This window comes from Sapajus apella, unplaced genomic scaffold (genome assembly GCF_009761245.1).
Source record: "Sapajus apella isolate SASKATOON/1434 unplaced genomic scaffold, GSC_monkey_1.0 scaffold87, whole genome shotgun sequence".
NCBI classification, from domain to species: domain Eukaryota; kingdom Metazoa; phylum Chordata; class Mammalia; order Primates; family Cebidae; genus Sapajus; species Sapajus apella.
Window position 1 is genome coordinate 2,485,137 of NW_022437027.1, and position 21,386 is coordinate 2,506,522.

The 21,386-nt window shown below is 41.4% G+C and overlaps 1 protein-coding gene and 1 long non-coding RNA gene across 5 annotated transcripts in view; both read left to right on the forward strand.

Moving 5' to 3' along the window:
• ELOVL6 (ELOVL fatty acid elongase 6) overlaps window positions 1-19,508 on the forward strand; it is a 157,839-nt gene extending 138,331 nt beyond the window's left edge. For 3 of the 4 annotated variants that reach the window (XM_032254751.1, XM_032254752.1, XM_032254750.1), the window contains 2 exons: window positions 5,559-5,710; window positions 13,652-16,367. In XM_032254751.1, the coding sequence (XP_032110642.1) occupies window positions 5,559-5,710; window positions 13,652-14,076 (577 nt within the window). In that variant the 3' untranslated portion in view covers window positions 14,077-16,367. Of the gene's footprint in view, window positions 1-5,558; window positions 5,711-13,651 lie in introns of all 4 variants that reach the window. The other variant, XM_032254749.1, reaches the window with a different exon arrangement.
• LOC116534407 lies at window positions 428-1,478 on the forward strand. The gene is made up of 2 exons (XR_004261701.1): window positions 428-877; window positions 1,154-1,478. It is a non-coding gene; the product is annotated as an uncharacterized LOC116534407 (long non-coding RNA).
• Window positions 19,509-21,386: the final 1,878 nt, after the last annotated feature.

Below are 21,386 nucleotides of genomic sequence, written 5' to 3' on the forward strand. Positions count from 1 at the left end.
AAAAAAAAAAAAAAAAAGTATGACCATAGAGCTGAAAAGATGATGAAGTAATCATCTGCCTTCATTCAACAGTGGTCTAGACCCTCAGCCTGTTTGAGGCTCTAGATTTAGAATAACCTTTATCATCTGAAGGAAAGGTACATTTCACTTGAAGCAGACACTTTTCTATACCAGCAGCCTCTCCTTCAAGCCTCACTATGGAATGTGCTCATTTTGCCTCCTGTTGTAAACTTGCTAGTTGTCCCTTCTGGCAAGTTGATGCATAATTACCTTTTGTCAGACGAGAGTCAGGATCAGGACCTGGGGGACTGAGCCCAGCGGGTGTGGACTGCTCAGGCTGACCTTCCTTGACCCTGCTCTCTGGCCAGCTTCTGCTGCTCCAAAAGAGCAACCTCACTGCAGGAGATGTACCTCTTAGGGTTGCTTCAAGAATGACACCCATCCTTCTCTCCTGGAGACTTGGTTGCCCAAGAAAAAGCATGTATATAAATAGAAATTCTCCTAGCAATAGGAATAATATGAACAGTCAATGTGGCAAATTGAATTAGCTGTAAATCAGTTTTCTTAACTTTGAATCAGGGTTAATTAATCTTAACCTCTTTGACTTGACAAAATAAGATCAGAGAGAAAGGTTATTTTCAACATTGAGGGTTAGCCAAAGTAAATCAGCAATGATAATAACACAAATAGTAATAAAGTAAGAAGAGTAATATAATGAAAACTGTTTCGTTGAGCACCTATATATCAGAGGCTTGATGCTAACTAAATACCGTATTTATATTGCTTTACAAAATTTCTAAGATGAATTGCATGTTAGATATTATTATCCTCATTTCAGATGAAAGAATACTTAAGTAACTTGGCTGATTATGAAACTGTTAGTAGTCCAGCATTTTGGGAGGCCGAGGCGGGTGGATCATGAGGTCAAGAGATCGAGACCATCCTGGTCAACATGGTGAAACCCCGTCTCTACTAAAACTACAAAAAATTAGCTGGGCATGGTAGCGCGTGCCTGTAATCCCAGCTACTCAGGAGGCTGAGGCAGGAGAATTGCCTGAACCCGGGAGGCGGAGGTTGCAGTGAGCCGAGATCGCGCCATTGCACTCCAGCCTGGGTAACAAAAGCGAAACTCCGTCTCAAAAAAAAAAAAAAGAAACTCTTAGTAGTAAGTGATTGGGCTGTGATTGGAGCCTATTGTACAAAGTCTTCGATTTGCAACTCTAATCAACTGACATTGGCTTGGAGTGGTCTAGAACTTCAATGCATTGTCCAGGGATGGCCAGAAAGAGTGCTGAGACTGATTAGCAACATCTGCTGTGAGCCTAAGAAGGGACTGGGGGTAGCAGAATACAGCAGCATGTTTCCCTGCTGCATCACGCTGCCTCTCAAGCTAATGTAACTGAGGGAGGAAGGAAAGTCTCCTCACCTTACAGTATATTTTGGTGAAGTGTCACAGTGTGACACTCTTGTGATAAAAACCACCTGGTTTCAAAGTGTCCAGAGGCTGAAATGTGCCAGGGCAGAGCTAGTGGCTCCCCACAAATAACAATCATCCCATTGGCCAGGCAGCCCCCACAGTGCTCCCAGCAGCAGCACTATCACATCTCAACAATGCGCCTTTGCCCACAGACACATGGGCCCAATGGCTGGCACTGACGGTTTCCCTGAAAAGTGCCACTGTCCTCTGTTCTGAGTCAGCCTTATTGTTCAGAGCTTAGAGAATGAGGCACATGTCCAGATATGGGACAATAATATGTGCTATACACTTGTGGTCAGCAATATTGTAGGTCACCATGATATCAAAACCTTCAATTCTACAGTGCTCTGAAATGACCTCCCCATGCCCTAACCCTCAAACTTGTGAATACCTATTTGCCCATAATTCAAATACCATTTCCTTTGAAGTCTTCTAGGATTACCACCCACTAGCCAGAGTTAGCTTAATGATTTTTTTTTTCAATCCATTATCTAAAACCATGCCAATACATATTTGACCCTTGAAAGAATAAATGAACTTGTGTGAATACCTTAGAAATTGGGAATAAATTACAATAATTTTTTGAGACTCAAAAGGATGAAAGGATCATAACTATTTCAAAGATACATTCTTTGGATCTACTCTGATCATGTGTGAATCTCATAGTCTAATAGCAGATAGAGTAAAGGAAGGGTTCTGGGCTGTATGATTTCTGGATATAGTGGACTGGAGTCAGTGGGGAAGGGGATGCTCTAGAAAATGTGGTTGGATGGTTCTGAAAGAATCATAGACGTGAGGCTAGTGAGCAAGGAGTGATACAGTTTGAAAGTGCTTCATTTGCATGTTTTCTTGCTTTGGCCTTGTACGAAAGTCATTGACATCTCCCCCACTGGTATATGAAAAGCAGATAACTGATGTAGTACATAGTTAAACAGCAGTATCTATGGCTAGATGCATTTTATAGCCACAGAGGGAACTTCTGCACAAAACGTTAACTAGTTTTCAAAAGCCTACTGAGCTGGGCGCAGTGGCATGTGCCTACAGTCCCAGCTACCCAGGAGACTGAGGTGGGTGGATCGCTTGAGTCCAAGAGTTCTGGGCTGTAGTGTGCTATGCCCACCAGGTGTCCGCACTAAGTTCGGCATCAATATGGTGACCTCCTGGGAGCAGGAGACCACCAGGTTGCCTAAGGAGGAGTGAACCGGCCCAGGTCAGAAACGGAGCAGGTCAAAACTCCCGTGCTGATCAGTAGTGGGATCCCGCCTATGAATAGCCACTGCACTCCAGCCTGGGCAACATAGCAAGATCCTGTCTCTTAAAAAAAAAAAAAAAAAAAAAGTCTACTGAAAATCAGATCTTGTGTCTTTTGCCCAGTGGAATGCTTTGGGCTGTAAGTAATAGAAAGCAAAACTTTGAATGGGTTATACAATAAGCAAGATTTACTATCTTAAGAACAACAAATCTTGAGATAGGGTCACAGAATGATTGGTTAATTCAGCAGCTCTGTCACATCTTGAAAAACTATTTTGCCATCCTCTGTGTTGGCTTTGTTCTCAAGGGATCTCTCGGGATTGCAAGATGGCTGCTGCATTTCCAGGCGGTACATGTTTAAGGGCAAGGAAACCTTTACCAACCTGCCAGAAGCCTCTTGTTACATCATCTTGGCTAGAATTGGGGCACATGCCTGTCACAAACTCACTCTACAAATCACTGGTAAGGAAAATGGGGCTACCAAAACTGGCTTAGTTATTTCAGTTTTACTCCCAAATTTGAGATAAGGTCACCTTCCTTGGAAGAATCAAAACTTGGAAGCACCTCATCAAAATCAGGATTCTCTTAATAAGAAGGAAGAAGGTACTTTTCTCTTGAATAGGCAACCAACATTTTCTGCTACATATGCCTCAGTGGAAATGCCTCATTCATATTTCCATATTACTCTCTATGGTAGCAAATTATGGGTTTTTAAGCTGCAAGTATGTTAATTTGGTGATGGTGACCACTTTACATATTAAAAATGTAGCCATTGGCCAGGTACAGTGGCTCACGCCTGTAATCCCAGCACTTTGAGGGGGCTGAGGTGGGCGGATCACGAGGTCAGGAGTTCAAGACCAGCCTGGCCAACATAGTGAAACACCACCTCTACTAAAAATCAAAAATTAGCCAGGCATGGTGTTGCATGCCTGTAGTTCCAGCTATTTGGGAGGTTGAGGCAGGAGAATCACTTGAACCCAGCAGGCGGAGGTTGCAGTGAGATCATGCCACCACACTCCAGTCTGGGTGATAGAGTGAGACTCCATCTCAAAAAAAAAAAAAAAAAAATAGCCATCATCTGGTGAGAGAAAGGCAGTATACCCAAAAAATCCAGAAAAATCTCCATTACTTGATGCTACTAATGAAATCAACCCTTCATCCCAGAATTAGGACAGGTAGTGGATTGTAAAGACTTAGATCATTCCACTGGGAGGAGACAGTTCCTTGAGATAAGAAAGCAAAAAGAAGCCAGTTCTGTAATGAACAGGGGAGAAATGCAAAGGTCCTGAGGCAGAAAACTGAAAGTGTCTGAAAGCTGAGGTGACTGGCTCACAGTGAGCAGGAAGAGAATGGCAGAAGGGGAGAATGCAGAACGCGGAGAGAGAGGCACTGCAGAGAGGACTTGTCAGTCCTGAGAAAGGAGTTGAGGTTTTTATTCTGAAACAGAGAAAAATCACTGAGGGATTAAAGAGGATCTATATCTGTAAAATGACAGTAATCCTCTGCAGGACAATTTCATACACTGGAAAGAGTAACACCATTTGATAGAGGCTTCCTGTCTTTAGAGAAGCTACTTACAAAGACCCAACTTAATAGACAATTGCCAGGAATTCAACTTCATTATCTTGATTCCGTACAAAGTTGACCTTTAGTTCTGGTTGGTGGATGTATGCTTTCTGGACAGGTTAGCCTAGGGGAATCATTTATTTTAGAGCAACTCTAATAAGATATTTTAAATAAAAAAACAGTGCCTCTGAGGAGAAAAGAGGCTTAATTTCTCAATTCCGCGGTTGATCATTCATTGATCTCTCAACTGAGTTCTAGAGTAAGATGCTGCCCTTTTGGACAGAAAAGGTTAGGCAGGTCCATCTTCCCCACATGGTCAGCCAGGTCTCCTTTCAATACGGGGCATGGGTCACACGTTCTGGGACATACACTTAAGGGGCTGAGTTCGTAACAGCGGCTGCGTGTTCCCCTTACCAAGTGCTTTCCCACTGCAGGTTGTGTTTGTAGAACCTAGTGTGTTCCAGAACTCTCCTGTTTCTTTACCAGTTCCTTGATTTAAAAATTTTGTTAATTTTTTCTTCACTTTTTCAATAATCTTTATCGAACTCCTGTGCCTATGTGGAGATAAACACATCGCAAGGCACTGAAGAACAGTGTTAGGACAGTGTTAGCACATGGTGCTAGGGAGCTCAGAGAGTGAGCACTTATCTTGCCTGAATGGGCTTCTTGGAGGAGGTGACAGAGCTAAGGTTTCAAAGGAGTCTCACTCATGCTGACATCTCTGAGAAAGATGGATCCGAGAGTGGAAAGTGATTTGGAGACCGCTAGAGAAATCCAAGGAGAGACCAAAATTCTTGGTCCAGAGGTAGAGGGAAAGTTTGCTTAAAGAGGTAAAAAGGTTTTCAGGGAATAGAGCCAGGGGAACTTGGAGGATGATTGGGCATAGGGCAAAACTGAGGTAATTCCAAGAGTTTGCAGCCACACCCATCTGCTCTCTAAGAAATAGTTCCCAAGCTGAAACTCAAAGGTCACCAGCGTTCTTCTTGAGATCCTACTCTGAATCTATTACCCTTTTTCATGACCCCTTTTTGGAACATTGATGAAGAGGAAGTAGTATCATGTATGGTTTCAGAATAAAGTGCTTGAGTCATTCTATCAGCTCTTGTTTACAGAACGTATTAAGATGCTTTCAAGGAAATACAAATAATTATGATTCTTCGATGCCTATTTCCTGCCAGTGGTCAACCAGTCTTCTAAGTATGGTTTATGTGAGAAGTGAAACTATTTTCCTAAATGCTGTTTCTTTTCTCTTTTCATTATGAAGTATATTCGGTGCTCTTCGAACTGGTGCTTATATGGTGTACATTTTGATGACCAAAGGCCTGAAGCAGTCAGTTTGTGACCAGGGTTTTTACAATGGACCTGTCAGCAAATTCTGGGCTTATGCATTTGTGCTAAGCAAAGCACCCGAACTAGGTGAGTATCTTCTTCCATTTCCTCTCACTCTCTTTGCAGCAATATATCCACAATATTTATTTAGTGAACAAAGAAACAATCGGAAGGTCCTATTTTGTTGGTTGCAGGAAAGTTACAATGAATGAATTTGAGTTCTTGACTGACTTCTACTTTCTATTATTCGCTCCCTCTTTCCTTTTAAATAATTTTACATTGTGTATATTAAGAGCAGATAGTTACATTGAACAGGCTGATTTTAGAGCACTACAAAAAATATACTTCCAGGGGCTTATAATATGTACACAGCCCCCTTTCTGAGACCCACTGAGCTGAGCTAATATTAAAATACGGGGAAAAAAGAGCAACACAGCTGTTTCCAAGTCCCATATCTGAGCATTCTTTCATCTGCAGAGTTAGGATTCAGATTAGAAATTAAGCTTTTCATTTGGGGACCCTCATGTTCTCATTAACAAATGCTAAGGGTTGGTCTCTGGTGGTGTTTGCTTTTAATCTTCCAGATGGCCTTAGGGAAGGGAAATGTAATTTACTTTCTAGAAATTAATAGAAAACACAGGCTGTATTTGTAGATTTCTATAATTTTTCCCTCAACTCTTTAGTGATCTTGAATATAAGTGTGGCATAGGTTAGCAGACATAGTCAAGTCAAGGAGTGATGTGGGCACAGTTTTCCAGAAAATGTCTTTATTTACACAGAAAGATATCTACTGGTGGCAATAATGCTAGCAAACTGGTACAGACTCTTAGGCCAACCTGATCACCCTCTGGGGTTCTGGATTTTTTTTTTTAACCTGGAAGTAAGAATTGTATATATTTAGTTCAAAAGATATCAATTGTGATTTTTGCCATTGTTTTCAATGGCAAAACAGCAGTTATTTTTGCACCAACCTAAAATGTATTGTCCCCTCTCCTAGAGAAATCCAAGGAAAGGCCAAAAAGCCTGGGCTGGTAAGGCAAATCCAGAGGTAGAGGAAAAGTTTGCTTAAAGAGATAAACAGGTTTTCAGGGAATGGAGCCAGGGGAACTTGGAGAATGATTAGGCGTAGGGCAAAACTGAGGTAATTCCAAGAGTTTGCAGCCACACCCATCTGCTCCTAAAAAGGGAGTTTGTGGTTGCATTTCCTTACAAGCCACCTGCAACACAAGCTATGAGCAGTCTTCTTTCTGTAAGGAAACCTTGTTCATGTCCTGTGTCTATTCAGATAGAATGGGAAATGTCTAATGTGTGCAGGGCCAGCAAGCCAGTCATCATCTACTGGATGCTAGAAACCTGCTTTCTACAAGTAGATGACAATTGGTTTGAGCTTTTGTCTTCCCAGGTCAAAAACAAGGGAAGAGCAACAGAAGAAAACTTTTACTGAAAACCTTCCTAAGAGAGGCAGAGGTACAAAGATAGTCCAAAATAACTAGATAACTACCGCATGCATGTGCCCACCCGCACACACCCCCACACACGCCTATACACACGCAGCCTATGAAGACAGTCTCAGGGTGAAATGCATTAGTGTGGATTCATTCAGTCATTCATTCAATGCATTTATGTTAAGCACCAGCTGAAATAGAATGGCAACTTTATCTAAAAAAATAATTTTACAATATGATTATGAACAAGGCCCCAGGAGGTATCGATACCACTAAGTATGAAGTCATAGGCTAGAGAAGTAGTTTTCACCCTGGATCTACAGACAAAGCCTGAAAAATCTGAAGAGGTATTTCTGGGAATTTAAAAATTATATAAGAGTTTTAATTTGCTTTGATTCATAGAGTTTTTGAATCAGAGCACTTGTTCTCAAACTGGGTTTGACCTGAGAGTAAGAGCATGTATTCTTTACTCTTGGAGGTTTTTTTGGGTGGAGGGGGCATAGTCTTACTCTGTTACACAGGCTGGAGTGCAGTGGTGCAATCTCAGCTCACTGCAACCTCCGCCTCCAGGGTTCGAATGATTATCATGCCTCAGTCTCCCAAGTAGCTGGGATTACAGGTGTGTGCCACCACACCCAGTGAATTTCTGTATTTTCAGTAGAGATGGGGTTTCACCATATTGGCCAGGCTGGACTCAAACTCCTGACCTCAGGTAATCAGCCCGCCTCTGCCTCCCAAAGTGCAGGGATTACAGGAGTGAGCCACCACACCCAGCCATGACTTTTTTTCTTTAAAATAAATTAACATGTTATTAAAGTTTGAATTATTTAAGTTGAGAAATATATCCCTCTGACTTTTATGCTATTTAGTAACCTTATTAATCCCCTATCTTTTTTGACAAAGGCCTGACTACATAAATGCAGTGAATGCATGAAACATGTGGTTTCCCCTGAATGCTTCCCCTGAACACTTTCACAATGTCTACTTCTACTGTTTCCAAAAAAAAATTTTTTTTTCAAAAAAAAATTTTTTAATAAGAAATGGTATGATGCTTCTGACGTTTAAGCCTCAGATCACAAAGAAGCAGCCTTAGTGTTTTCTTCTAGAAATGCCTTTTCCCTGCAGGGACTACTTGTCTGTATTGTGTTCTGAGTTATATGCAGTTGTATTTGAGGTGCTTGAGAACAAACACAGTCCTTTCACAGTCGTTTCTACCTTCTGGAGGAATAATTTATCGAAATGCCACCTCATGCTATCTGTAGTGATGAATTTCCTTTAAAGACATAATTAGATCTATGTTCTCTGTCCTCCTGACTTTTAGGATTCCTAGAGAAGACCTCCTAGTGCAGCACCCAGAGGTGTTCATGTTTTCATCCTACATCTTGGTTGTGTTGATCCTGATGATGTTAATATCACCTGTCTTAATTTAATCCAGGCCCAAATGTCCACGCCCCTCGGCCTCATAGTGGGCATTGTAATTGAACACAGCATTCTCTCTTGAGACCCAAAGGAGCCATAGTCCAGTCTCCTACTTGCAGTCCATAGGACCGATGTGCCACTGGCATGATAATCCCTTTCCCTGGAAAGGTCTCATTCGTCACAATAATTTGTAGCTGTCTTTTGTGGATTATCCAATAATTGATCCCTTTACAGTTAAAATATGAGATTGAAGTGTTGGGAGAAATAATATTCTAATCTTGACACAGTTATTTAATGAGGCTAATTAGTAACACAAATACTTCATACTTCAAACCCTTTATACAGATAATTTTCATGTTCTGAGTACTTTTTTTTTTTTAACATTTAAAAATACAGAATATTAGGCTGGGGGCAGTGGCTCATGCCTGTAATCCCAGTACTTAGGGAGGCTGAGACAGGCGGATCACCTGAAGTCAGGAGTTTGAGACCAGCCTGACCAACATGGAGAAACCCCATCTCTACTAAAAATACAAAATCAGCCAGGCACGGTGGCACATGCCTGTAATTCCAGCTACTTGGGAGGCTGAGGCAGGAGAATCGCTTGAACCCAGAAGGCGGAGGTTGCGGTGAGCCAAGATGGCACCATTGCACTCCAGCCTAGGCAACAAGAGTGAAAGTCCATCTTAAAAAATAAAAAATACATTAAATAAATATAATATTGTTCTTCAAATATTCTGGAGCTCCTTTGACGATGGCCATTCAAAGGGAAACTGCTGACTCAAAACAGATCCAAAATCAGTGCAAGTGTCTCCAAGACAAGCAGCCCCAGGTCTTTATAGAGTGAACATGTTGGCCTGGATGACTTTTTTATTCCCTTGCATTTTAGAGGTTAAATTTCTTTCCAGTTTTTGCAGTTGGAAAATCTTGTCACTACAATTTAATTAAGAGATTTACCCATTTGGATTAGTTAGCACTTTTCTTATTTTGGGGTCCCAAGTTCTGCCTTTCAATATTCTAAGATTCTGGACTGTCTTATAAGCACCAAAAGGAAAAGATCTTGTGAGAATAATAATAATAAAAAAAAAAGTTCTTTCATGTATAATACTGAAACTGTATCCCCCCCAACCCCCACAAACTCACACTTTTGTTTTAAATTGCAGTAAAATATACACATTTTTCAGATTGCTGAGCAATCATCACTCTATCAACTTCCAGAACATTTGTATCTTCCCCAGCTGAAATGCTACTCATCCCACACTAACTCTCCTTTCACTAAACTCTTAATAAATAGCAAGAAGAGCTTTCTGTTTCAGCAGAAAGCCATGAGCTCATTTCAGTGAATTATGGGGTTGCAGTCCACTAGAACAAGTGAGAGGAAGGGAGCCACTAACCTGCTTTGTATGCCAAATCTTTGAGCACCTACTATTTGGATTATATTAAAACCTGCTGAGATTTGGTTTTGTTAAAACTTGGAAACATCTGCTCTGAGCCCAGGTCCTTGCTTAGTTGAGCATGTCATTGTTTTTGAAGCTCTGACTCAGCAGCACTCTAGCTAGCTCTGGGAAGAGGGACTCAGCTGTGTGTGACAAACCACACACACAGAGTCGCCTCTCTGTGTCTCTTGGTGGCTGAGAGCACCCTGGGGATTTCCAAATGCTGGTTGCTTTTCCTATAGCTGCAAAGGTATCGCTCAAAAATGACACTTGGGTATGGGAAACACCATGCCCTGTCTGAAGCTGCCTCTTGAATGAAAATAGTTGGACCAAAGGTTAGAGAGATCATGATAAGAGAATGTGAACCAGGAAGTAGCTAAAATGACATGACTGAAACATTCAAGAGTCTAAAGTCCCATTGCTTGTACTTGGCCAAAATCCTTCCTGTTATGCCAACAGGACATTTGAACAAGAAAGGTTGATTAAGCAACTCAAATACACAGTCCCTGTGATAGTTTACATTTCTGGGTCACTCTATAGCCTCTGGAAAGCCCCCAATTATCATGACTTGGCAAGACTCTGGCTTATGACAAATTAAATGTGACATTATGTGGTTTCCCTAGAGGAAAAATAATTTGTACCTGCCAGAGTGGCATAACTCATGCATCTCAGCTGCCATATCCAAGACCGTGAGAGGTCTTGGTTCGCCCTTCCAGAGCCCCACTAGTTTTCCCCTGCCTGAGGGAAACTACCAGTCTTTGGGTCAGCAGTCCTGGGGACAGTAACCCTGATAGGGCATTGAATGGTGCTATGGATCAGCTCCAGAGCCATTGCTGGGAGATGCTCAATTTCATTCCTGCACCTACCATCCTGCATATACATTCTGGAAAAAACTCCTAAGCAAATTCAAATTAATTTTGTTGTCAAGATTTTGGGACATGTTTTCCCCCCTCCTGTCCCCCGCCCTTCTCCCCTCCCTACCCCTAAAGTAACTAGAAACACCCAGTGTGTCTCGGATAAACTGCAGATACACCCTCACCTCCAGACTGGAGAAACACAAAGCCATTCTCAACTCCAGAATTGTACTTTTCACTTTCCGTCCTACGCTAGCCCATTCTAATATGGTTTTTCTTAATCATTCTTTAGACAATAAAATTTTAATATAAAAGTGATGATAGAGTTAAATTAAGCTAAAGAATTAGGATGAAATGCATATCACTTTATGACAAATTTATTATAATGTGTTTGGAATTGTATGGGGGCTTATATTAGTGAATGGTAAGAGACTCATAAAAACATCTATTAAATTATGAATGACTAAATTTGTTTTAAACATACAGTTTCTTGGATGTCTACCTTCTTTCCACTATGAGCAATGGTCGCTGGAATTGATTGTGTCTGCGTTATTGTCCACAGAGGGATTGGAGGCACAGAATAGTGCTTCTACGGAAATGGTAGATCTCTTACAGGCACACAAAAATAGCACAGTTTAACACTGAGAAGCAGACCCAGGGTCTCCTGACACCAGTTTTGTCCCTTAAGTATACTTATGAGGGTTACCATCACCATCCGTCATTATTAGCCTGTCTGACATTGATAGACACCATAAAAATCAGGCATTTTTCAAGAGAGAAGATAACTTCAACAAAAATTTGATAATAGGCTCAGAAATATAGCAACAGACAACTTTCCTTTTTATTTTTATTTTTTTGAGATGGAGTCTCGCTCTGTCACCCAGGCTGAAGTGCAATGGCATGATCCTGGCTCACTGCAACCTCTGCCTCCTAGGTACAAACGATTCTCCTGTCTCAGCCTCCTGAGTAGCTGGGATTACAGGTGCCTGCCACCATGTCCAGCTAACTTTTGCATTTTTAGTAGAGACGGATTTTCACCATGTTGGCCAGGCTGGTCTCAAACTCCTGACTTCAGGAGTTTGCCTGCCTTGGCCTCCAAAACTGCTGTGATTACAGACATGAGCCACCACAGCTGGCCAACTTTCCTTTTCTATTGTAAACAAATATGAAATAATAGGATTTAACAGTTTAATAGGAAAATAAACTAATAGCTCTCCTAATGAATGGAATGGGGCACCATCTTATCATTCCAGCCACTGCCATCAGACCTTAGAAGTCTTTCTCCATAGCTCAGCATTCTTTGACCTTGCCCAGTGCAAGCATTTTAGGCCATCCATGAAGTACATGAGAGATAAGGTAGGAATAAGTACTAGTTTTTGTACTTAATTAAATTTTAGAAGAAGAGAAAAAACCAGGGCCAGGTATGGTGGCTCACGCTTGTAGTCCTAGCACATTAGGAGGCCGAGGCTGGCAGATAGATTGAGCTTAGGAGTTCAAGACCTCCTCTCTACAAAAAAAGGTTTTTTTAAAAATCAGCTAGGTGTGATGGCATGTGCCTGCAGTCCCAGCTACTCCTGAGGCTGCAGTGAGACATCGGATTGCCTGAGCCTGGGAGATCAAGTCTTTAGTGAGCTGTGATCGCGCCTAGGTGACAGGGCAAGACCTTATCTCAAAAACAATTAAAAAATTAAAAGAACCTTCTAGCTCTTGTTTTTACATTAAGAAAAGCCAGGTTTGAGTTCTCCAAAGGTCATGAAGGATGTCGGTTTTTCCCATTTCTCCTAACCATAGAGATAGGAAAGAGAAAGAAGCATTCACCTGTATTAGCCTGTTTCTGTCCCACATCCTCGTGTATCTTCCCTTATCCTCTTACTCACTAATCAAATTGAGTGTATTTTTCACTGGACTTCCTCTCCATCCAGTTTTACACAAATGTTCTACAGTCTATTTTCAGAGCCCTGAGACTTTTCAATGAAGCGTTGCAGATACACAGCATCTACCCACCTCAGCATCATTCCTTGCCTCAGAAGCTATGGTCTTTTCCTTCAAAGGGATATTGTGAGACAAAACTCTGATAGATCCTGGGAAGCTTTCAAGTTAATTCTATAAAATGAAAACTGTTATTTGTAATTTCTCCTCACTTGATTCACTGGTATAAAACATTCCTATTTCCCTTTTTAGCAAATGTGTCTGGAAGAGGACTTTTGTCGCCCTTTTTCTGTCTGCCTTTTGTTTAGATTTTGCTTTTCTCACTGCCACTTGCCCAGGCTTTGTAATTTACAGGAGCTCACAACGATATGTGTTTGAGGTGTACCTTTTGTCATGTACCACAGAAAAATTGTGGTTTTACTACGTTATAAAGAGGTCTTAGAACATGTTGCTGGGAGCTTGAGTTTCCATCTGTTTCTTTTGATTGATAAATGATCTAAGACAAGTCAACTGTCCCCTCCAGGTGATATTTTCTAAAATGTATGGTTGAGTTAGGAGTTGGCAACATAGTTGGTAGTGTCCCTTCCAAATCAATGATAAATACGATTTTGTATGAAATACCTTGAAAGAAACATTTGCTGCTTGCCTATTGTGTCTGAAGTGGGCCATGCTGATTATCTTACTTCATGCTCAGGCAATTCCATACTACTCTTTTCAATTATCACCAATTCTGTAGATGAGGAAACTGGAAACAGTGAGGATAAGAAACTGGAAATAGTGAAGATAACCTGCCCCAGTTTACAGAGCTTGTAAATACCAGTCCAGAGTTCTAATCCAGTCCATCTAACCCTCTAGTCCTAGCGCAAGATGTCTACCCTCTTACAAAACTGTAAGTCATTGTCATTGGTGGTCAGGGACCTCACGTACCTTCTTCCCTTTGTCTTTCAGGAGATACAATATTCATTATTCTGAGGAAGCAGAAGCTGATCTTCCTGCACTGGTACCACCACATCACTGTGCTCCTGTACTCTTGGTACTCCTACAAAGACATGATTGCCGGGGGAGGTTGGTTCATGACTATGAACTATGGCGTGCACGCCGTGATGTACTCTTACTATGCCTTGCGGGCGGCGGGTTTCCGAGTCTCCCGGAAGTTTGCCATGTTCATCACCTTGTCCCAGATCACTCAGATGCTGATGGGCTGTGTCGTTAACTACCTGGTCTTCTACTGGATGCAGCATGACCAGTGTCACTCTCACTTTCAGAACATCTTCTGGTCCTCACTCATGTACCTCAGCTACCTTGTGCTCTTCTGCCATTTCTTCTTTGAGGCCTACATCGGCAAAATGAGGAAAACAACGAAGGCTGAATAGTGTTGGAACTGAGGAGGAAGCCATAGCTCAGGGTCATCAAGAAAAATAACAGACAAAAGAAAATGGCACAAGGAATCATACGTGGTGCAGCTAACACAAAACAAAACATGAGCAAACACAAAACCCAAGGCAGCTTAGGGATAATTAGGTTGGTTTAACCCAGTAAGTTTATGATCCTTTTAGGGTGAGGACTCACTGAGTGCACCTCCATCTCCAAGCACTGCTGCTGGAAGACCCCATTCCCTCTTTATCTGTCAACTCTAGGACAAGGGAGAACAAAAGCAAGCCAGAGGCAGAGGAGACTAATCAAAGGCAAACAAAGGCTGTTAACACATAGGAAAAAATGCATTAACTAAGTGTCACATTACTCTAAGATGAAAGATTTTTACTCTAGAAATTGTGCGAGCACACACACACAATCCTTTCTAACCTTTACAGACACTAAACTGGAGCCAATAGAAAAGCTAAAAATGAAAGAGACACAGGGTGTATATCTAGAACAATAACGCTTTTGCAGAAACTAAAGCCTTTTTAAGAAATGTTAGCTGCTGTAGCCCCCATGAGAAAAGATGTCTTAATCATCCTTGTGAAAACAGAGGTAAACAACTAGGTTTCAACTAACTTCACCTTCACTTCATAGCCTCAGGCTAGTGAGTTTGCCAAAACCAAAGGGGGTGAATACTTTCCCAAGGTTGTTCCTGGGAGGATGGAAACAGGACAGCCCAGGTCCCACAGGGGCAGCTCCATCCCAGAGCATTTCTGATAGTTGAACTGTAATTTCTACTCTTAAATGAGGTATGAAGCATTATCCTTTTGTTCAGTTGCCCGGAGCTTTTGAACAGAGGAGTAAATACAGAATCGAAAAGATAAACACTCAACCAAACAATGTAAAAACGAGTTCTGTAGTATCTGTAAAAAGACCCAGCCTAGGACCACTGTGAGCTGGAAAAGGGAGAAAGCCAGTAGGAAAAGAGGTGAGCTGAAGATCAATTCGATAGACAGACGGCGTGTATGCCCCTCCCTATTTCACTTCACACACATTCATAACTTTCCAAATGATACCCCGTAGCACAGCACATATTTCCTACATTTTTGTGAATTCCAAAAGGGACCCGCAGGGCTCTTCCTGGGATATCGGATGAACAGTTTCTGCATCATCTGCATTTGCTCCCCAAGCAATGTAGAGGTGTTCAAAGTGCCCTCTGCTGGCTGACTGGCGATACTACAACAAACTTCACGGCAAACTGGGCTGAAAGTTGACAACAAAGGGCCCCCTATATACTTATCCCTCAAATTTTAAGTGATATGAAATACTTGTCATATCTTTGGCCAAATCAGAAGATAGTTATCCTGCTTCAAGTCAGCTTCAGAAATTGTTTAAAAGGGACCTTCGCTCTGGAACTCAAAATCAATTTATTAAGAGCCATATTCTTAAAAAAAAAAAAAGCTGGATAATATTATCTGTAATATTTCAGTCCTTTACAAGCCAAATACATGTGTCAATGTTCCTAGTATTTCAAAGAAGCAATTATGTAAAGTTGTTCAATGTGACATAATAGTATTATAATTGGTTAAGTAGCTTAATGATTAGGCAAACTAGATGAAAAGATTAGGGGCTTCTGCACTGCATAGATTACACACACATAACCATGCACACACGCACACAGACGTGGGGTACACTGAACTTCAAAGCCCAAATGAATAGAAACGCATTTTCTGGCTAGCAGAAAAAAAAAAAAAAAAAAACTGTGTTTCTCTTTCTTCCTTTGAAAGTGTACAGTAAAAGGGATTTTTTCAAATTATTTTTATATTATTTTAGCTTTAATTGTGCTGTTGTTCATGAAACAGGGCTGCTCTGCTTTTCTGTCAGAGATGGCAAGGGCTTTTTCAGCATCTCGTTTATGTGTGGAATTTAAAAAGAATAAAGTTTTATTCCATTCTGTGTGAATGGTTTGAGCAGTGAACAAAGAATCCATGCAAAGCAAGTCATGATTGGAAGAATGAGGGGGAGGGGGGCAGTGCAGGGGAGGAAAGCTGTTACATCTGTGTTGAATTATTGTGAGCAGTCTATAATGTCTTGGTGTCGGTTCATAGATGAAACACAACTGATGGAAGAATGTATTATAAATTATGCAAAATCTGACATGAGCTGAAAAGACAGGTCCTGTTATAAAAACTAATAGATTCTTAGGATGTAAATGTTATTTTGAGCTTAGCAAATACATGATACTGTGCAATAAGGCTTTTTTCCTTAGAAAATGAGGATAATTAAAATGAGGAGAAGGCCACATACCAGTTGACTTGAGTTTAATTGAAGGACCCATTGGAGGCTCATCTGGTTGACTTAATTATTTAATTCAGTGATTTATTGCAGATCTTTTCATGCAGGTTAGAATAAGGAAGTGAGCATAAACCTTAAAGACTCTAAATGATGCTTCCAAAGCACTTTCATCTTGGTATTAGGTTCATGTTTGTCTTTACTTGTAAAATAATTTGGAATTTTTGTTTACAGGGTGAATGTCTGACATTTTTTTAATTTGCTAAATGTATCTAAAGGCATTTCCAATGTTCATCATGGGAGGAAAAAAGCCACATTTTTTTAAGAAAACAAAATTTTGGTAGTGTAGGTTCAATACACTGTTTCTAACATCTCAGCTTAGCTGCTTTAATCATATCAAGATATGAGGCTGAATCACTGGCCCATGACAAATCTGAAAGCTACCGGAGAATTGACTGCCACATAGATAATCCCGCTGTCAGTTAACATTCCAGAAAAACTTGGGCAGGCAAGTTTTTATAGCTGCCCCACTATGCTGCAATAGAGTATCTTTCTGTTGAAGATTTTCCACTGCATTCCAATCCTACTATGGTGAAAACATTGTTCTTGAACTAAAAAAATCCTTTATTTCATACACACACAATTTCATACACTAGGTCTGAGCATCAACCCAAGTCCACGAGTTTGCATTGAAGTTCTAGTGAGAAGTGCTCTATTCATAAAGCAGGGGGTTTATGTGGACCTTCTAGTGTTACTTATGGGAAAAGAGTAACTACCGTATTACATCTAATTCAATGCCAAAGTACCAAATTAAAACCACGGATTGAGGTTGTTATTCAAAGTCACTTACTCCCATCCTTCTAATTATGCTCCACTACAAAAGTAAGGGGAGGAGAGGGAATACTTTACATTTACATTGTGAGAGGGAAAAGAAAGGGTTGATTATATCCCCCTTGCTTCTCCATCTCTCTTTATTTACGTAAAGAAACTGATTAGAACATAGACTAATATACCTGGACTGAGTTAGAAATGTCATATTAGTGGGTTTTGTGGGATTGATTGGAAAGACAGTGACAACCTAGGAGAACAGGAAAAGACCCACAGAATATCTTTTTTGAAATGAAGTCTCGCTGTTGCCTGGGCTGGAGTGCAGTGGCACGATCTCAGCAAACTGCAACCCCTGCCTCACAGGTTCCAGCAATTCTCCTGCCTCAGCCTTCTGAGTAGTTGAGATTACAGGCACCCACCATCACTCCTGGCTAATTTTTGTATTTTTATTAGAGATGGGGTTTCACCATGTTGGCCAAGCTGGTCTCGAACTCCTGACCTCAGGTGATCCACCACCCTCTCCCGCCCTGTTTCCCAAAGTGCTGGGATTTCAGGCATGAGCCACTGTGCCCGGCCCAGATGTCTTTTTTTTTAATCAGATGTAGCATCTTCATAAGGCGAATCCTGTCACATAGAAATAACCAAGCTCCTGGAGTACAGTGACGCTAGCATAGAATGTTCCAGACATCTGGCCATAGTCCCAGACTCTGAATTACCTGGGAGGGACAAAATGCTCAGACTGCAATTTTTTCTGTATTCTGATAGTACAGCTTCTACTCAGAGACCATGTGTGTGTCACATAACCCAGGCAGCTAGAGCACAGTCTGAGAGCTTCTTTTTCTGGTTTGCTTAATGATTCTTTAACAGAGTAACTAGATTGGCCAAGGGGTGACTCAAGAGGGCTGTGAGGAGAGTGTAGAAGCAATGGGTTTTGCCTCTCTGAGTTCAGAGCTTTACGCTGTATAAGCATGGTCCATGTCCACCTCTTTAGACACTTCCTTAAAAGTTTCCGTCGTGAAAATCATACTGTGTCAGAATCTTGAGAGAGCCCAGAACTTCCCCGTGGTCAAAGGTAGTGTCTTTCTCCAGTCTTTGTTTCCGACAATAAATATCTCACTCTCAGTTTAGAACGATCGTAGAGCTGGTGTCCGTGCTGCGAGTCATGTCCACAGCTTTTAAAACATCGTTCTCCTTTCTATGCCACACCTGTTTCTTTGTGCCTCAGACTCATTGCCATCAGGAAGAGACTTTGCCGAGAATCCATCACCACATTTGGCCAGTGGTGTACACACATTAAAGTGAGAGCTGATGAAATCATGACGCCCTATTTTGTTCCGACAATCAGTATGAAGGGGTAGGTCCCAGTCTGCCAGTGAGCCAACAGCCTCTGTACGCTGGTATCCGAGACTTACAGGAAGCAAGTGTCAGTGCAGCCACGGCCTTTTCTTGAATGCTGTTGTGACAGACTCCAGTTAAAAACATCTGCGAGCCATCTGGCACAACGCAGAGCTGAAGAGGCCAGTTCAGTGCACCTGCACAGAGCACTGAAGAACATGCACAAGCCTCTTGAACCATCCAGTTATTTTCCTCATCCTCAGAGACTTTGACAATTCAGGGCTCACAGACGGCAGGGGGGAATTCTCAGGCTTCCCTTCCTCCTGAATGACACTTTTTAAAGGAGGTGATGTGGAAGTTGTTCTAGGAGTTAGATGGACAGTGGGAGCACATTCGTGAGTGGGGCTTGGGGAGGTCTCAAAAATGGCACTTTGGTTTTAGGCTGAGCAGGCAAAAGTCTCACAGTAAGATATATTTAACTGGACGTCTAAACCCACAACTGCATTGTAGTAACCTCTTCTGAAGTAACTGGTTAAATTAAGAACTGGTTTCATAAGTTGGGGCCAAGCCACATTTACAACCCACTCCGGCCTGCAGTGAAGGGTTCTGACTCACGCTGGTATTTAAGTGCTGTTACTTTCCCAATGCTTTAGTACCACTTGAGACTGTATTTCAATGGACAGAAACCAAGAAGGCCACAGCAGTAGCCTAATAGTCCTCCCTGGTCATACTCGTTTCAAACAGCTCTGCCTGTCTGGGCATGCTCAGGCAGGAGGTTGCTTGCTGCTATCTTGAAAACCACTGGAAGATTGAGCTTCTTGGGGACCTCAGAGCCTGTGTTCATATGGAAGCCCATCCATATAAGCTTCACAGAGCAAATCACAGCAATGTTGAAGTTGTTATTTTCAAGTGCTTATTTCACGGCATTAAAAAAAGTATTTTTTCCTGGTGAATTAAAATTAAAAATAAAATCATAACTTTTGATTTAAAATCAAGCTGTGTTTCTGTTTTCTTTTCTCTCTTACTCTGGGCAGTTTAAATGGAACATCTAAGACACTGAGGGTTCCTCAAATATTCAGAAATGCCATTTCCACATTTGCACCCACAGGCTCAGGGAACGGAGACGGGTCACTGAAACTCCTTGCTTTCTAGTAGAGCCCAAAAATGTTGTAGCTCTCAACTACCACTGACTAAGTGTCCATAAGATGTCCAGCCCTTCAGTAATCCCTTTCGTGGATATAACATTTTATAATACACATTTTCCGCATCTGTTGATTCACCAGAGCAGTCTTAATTGGGCAGACAGACTAAATTGAATCTCCATTTTAACAGATAAGGAAAATGTGCTCATTAGATCCACTGCTACAGAAGTGGAAGGAATGAAATTTGAACATCATCATCTCAGCTTGGATTTTGCTGCAGCCATTCAATCTTTTGAAAAGAATGAGAGTGTAAATGAATAAAATTCTAATACTTGGCACTGATCTTTGCCATGTCATTGGACAGAGCGTCTCAGGGCAAAATATATGTTAGGGAAAATAGTAAGTAGACCTCCTTCTTAGTGGTGCAGTACGTTACTCACATGCGAGCGGGCTACGAGCAGGAGTCTAAGTCATCCAGTCACCGATCCCGAAATAATTTAGCCTTCAAACTCCAGTGTTCTGATAAGTTCCATTGCATACTTTACAGGTGAAATAGTCTGTCCCTCTTCATGACTTTTTGGAGCATCATTACAGTGTGTACAAAAGCAATGTCCCTACAGCATTTATATTTAAAACCCAAGAAACCATTATTTGTGCAGGCTTCTCATGGCCAAATTATTGCCTCTTCACATCTCAGAATTGTTCAGATGGAATTTTGCAATCTATTTAATGTATTTTCTTAACTTAGGGTTAAATGGGGAAAAATCCATCCTGCACACAATGTGTTCTTATTAACTTCAAAAAGGGACAGGAAGGGGGAGGAAATTCAGACTTCAGGGAGCATTTCTGTTTGGTTAGCAAAGTCCCAGAAACCTAATACATATGACAGTGCCATTATGTACCTTCTATTACATGTCTCAAAAAGTGGAAGCTTCAGAAATTAATACAGCAAGCATTAAAACATGCAAGCATATCACTGTCACCAACAAAAATGCTGTACTTATGGAACTCCAAGACCAAGATATATTATTCTTCCTATGAAAGAACAAAAATAGGTTCATAACCAATATTTCGGTAATGTAACCACTCTTGGCTGCTTTTTTTTTTTTTTTTTTTTTTTTGGAATAAATGAATTTAGGTGGGTGTCCTAAATCAATAGGCAAGACAGTTAAAATAACTGAAACAGCTCCCCACTGGTTGGTCTGTAGCTGATTCGTCTCCAGCCTTGGTAGGTCTGGGACAGGGTCTCGGTTATTACCAGATGCTGTTCCCCAAGACAAAACTGGGAGACCTGAGTGCAGAGACTTCCACAGTGTGTGCGGGTGTGTGTGTGTGGAGGAGGAGACGCTGCACTCTATCCCCCTAACCTCACAAAACTAGACACATACACGCACAGGATGATACGTGTGCCCTCTGCCTGCAGTGCCATCTCACTAAGCAAAGGATTCCAGGCAAGTAGAGAAGATCTAGGTCAGGAAAGATTGGGCGCTACTGATCTAAAAGACATTGTTATCTAATTAATTATCTCACATCTATCCCTTTTATATTTCTATATACATTTTGTTTGTTTATTATTTCTTTTCGGAGAAACGGTCTTGCTCTGTCGCCTAGGCTGGAGGGCAGTGGTGCGATCAGGATTCCCTGCAACCTCAACCTCTTGAGTAGCTGGGACCACAGGCACATGCCACCATGCCTAGCTAATTTTTTATTATCTGTAGAGACGGGGT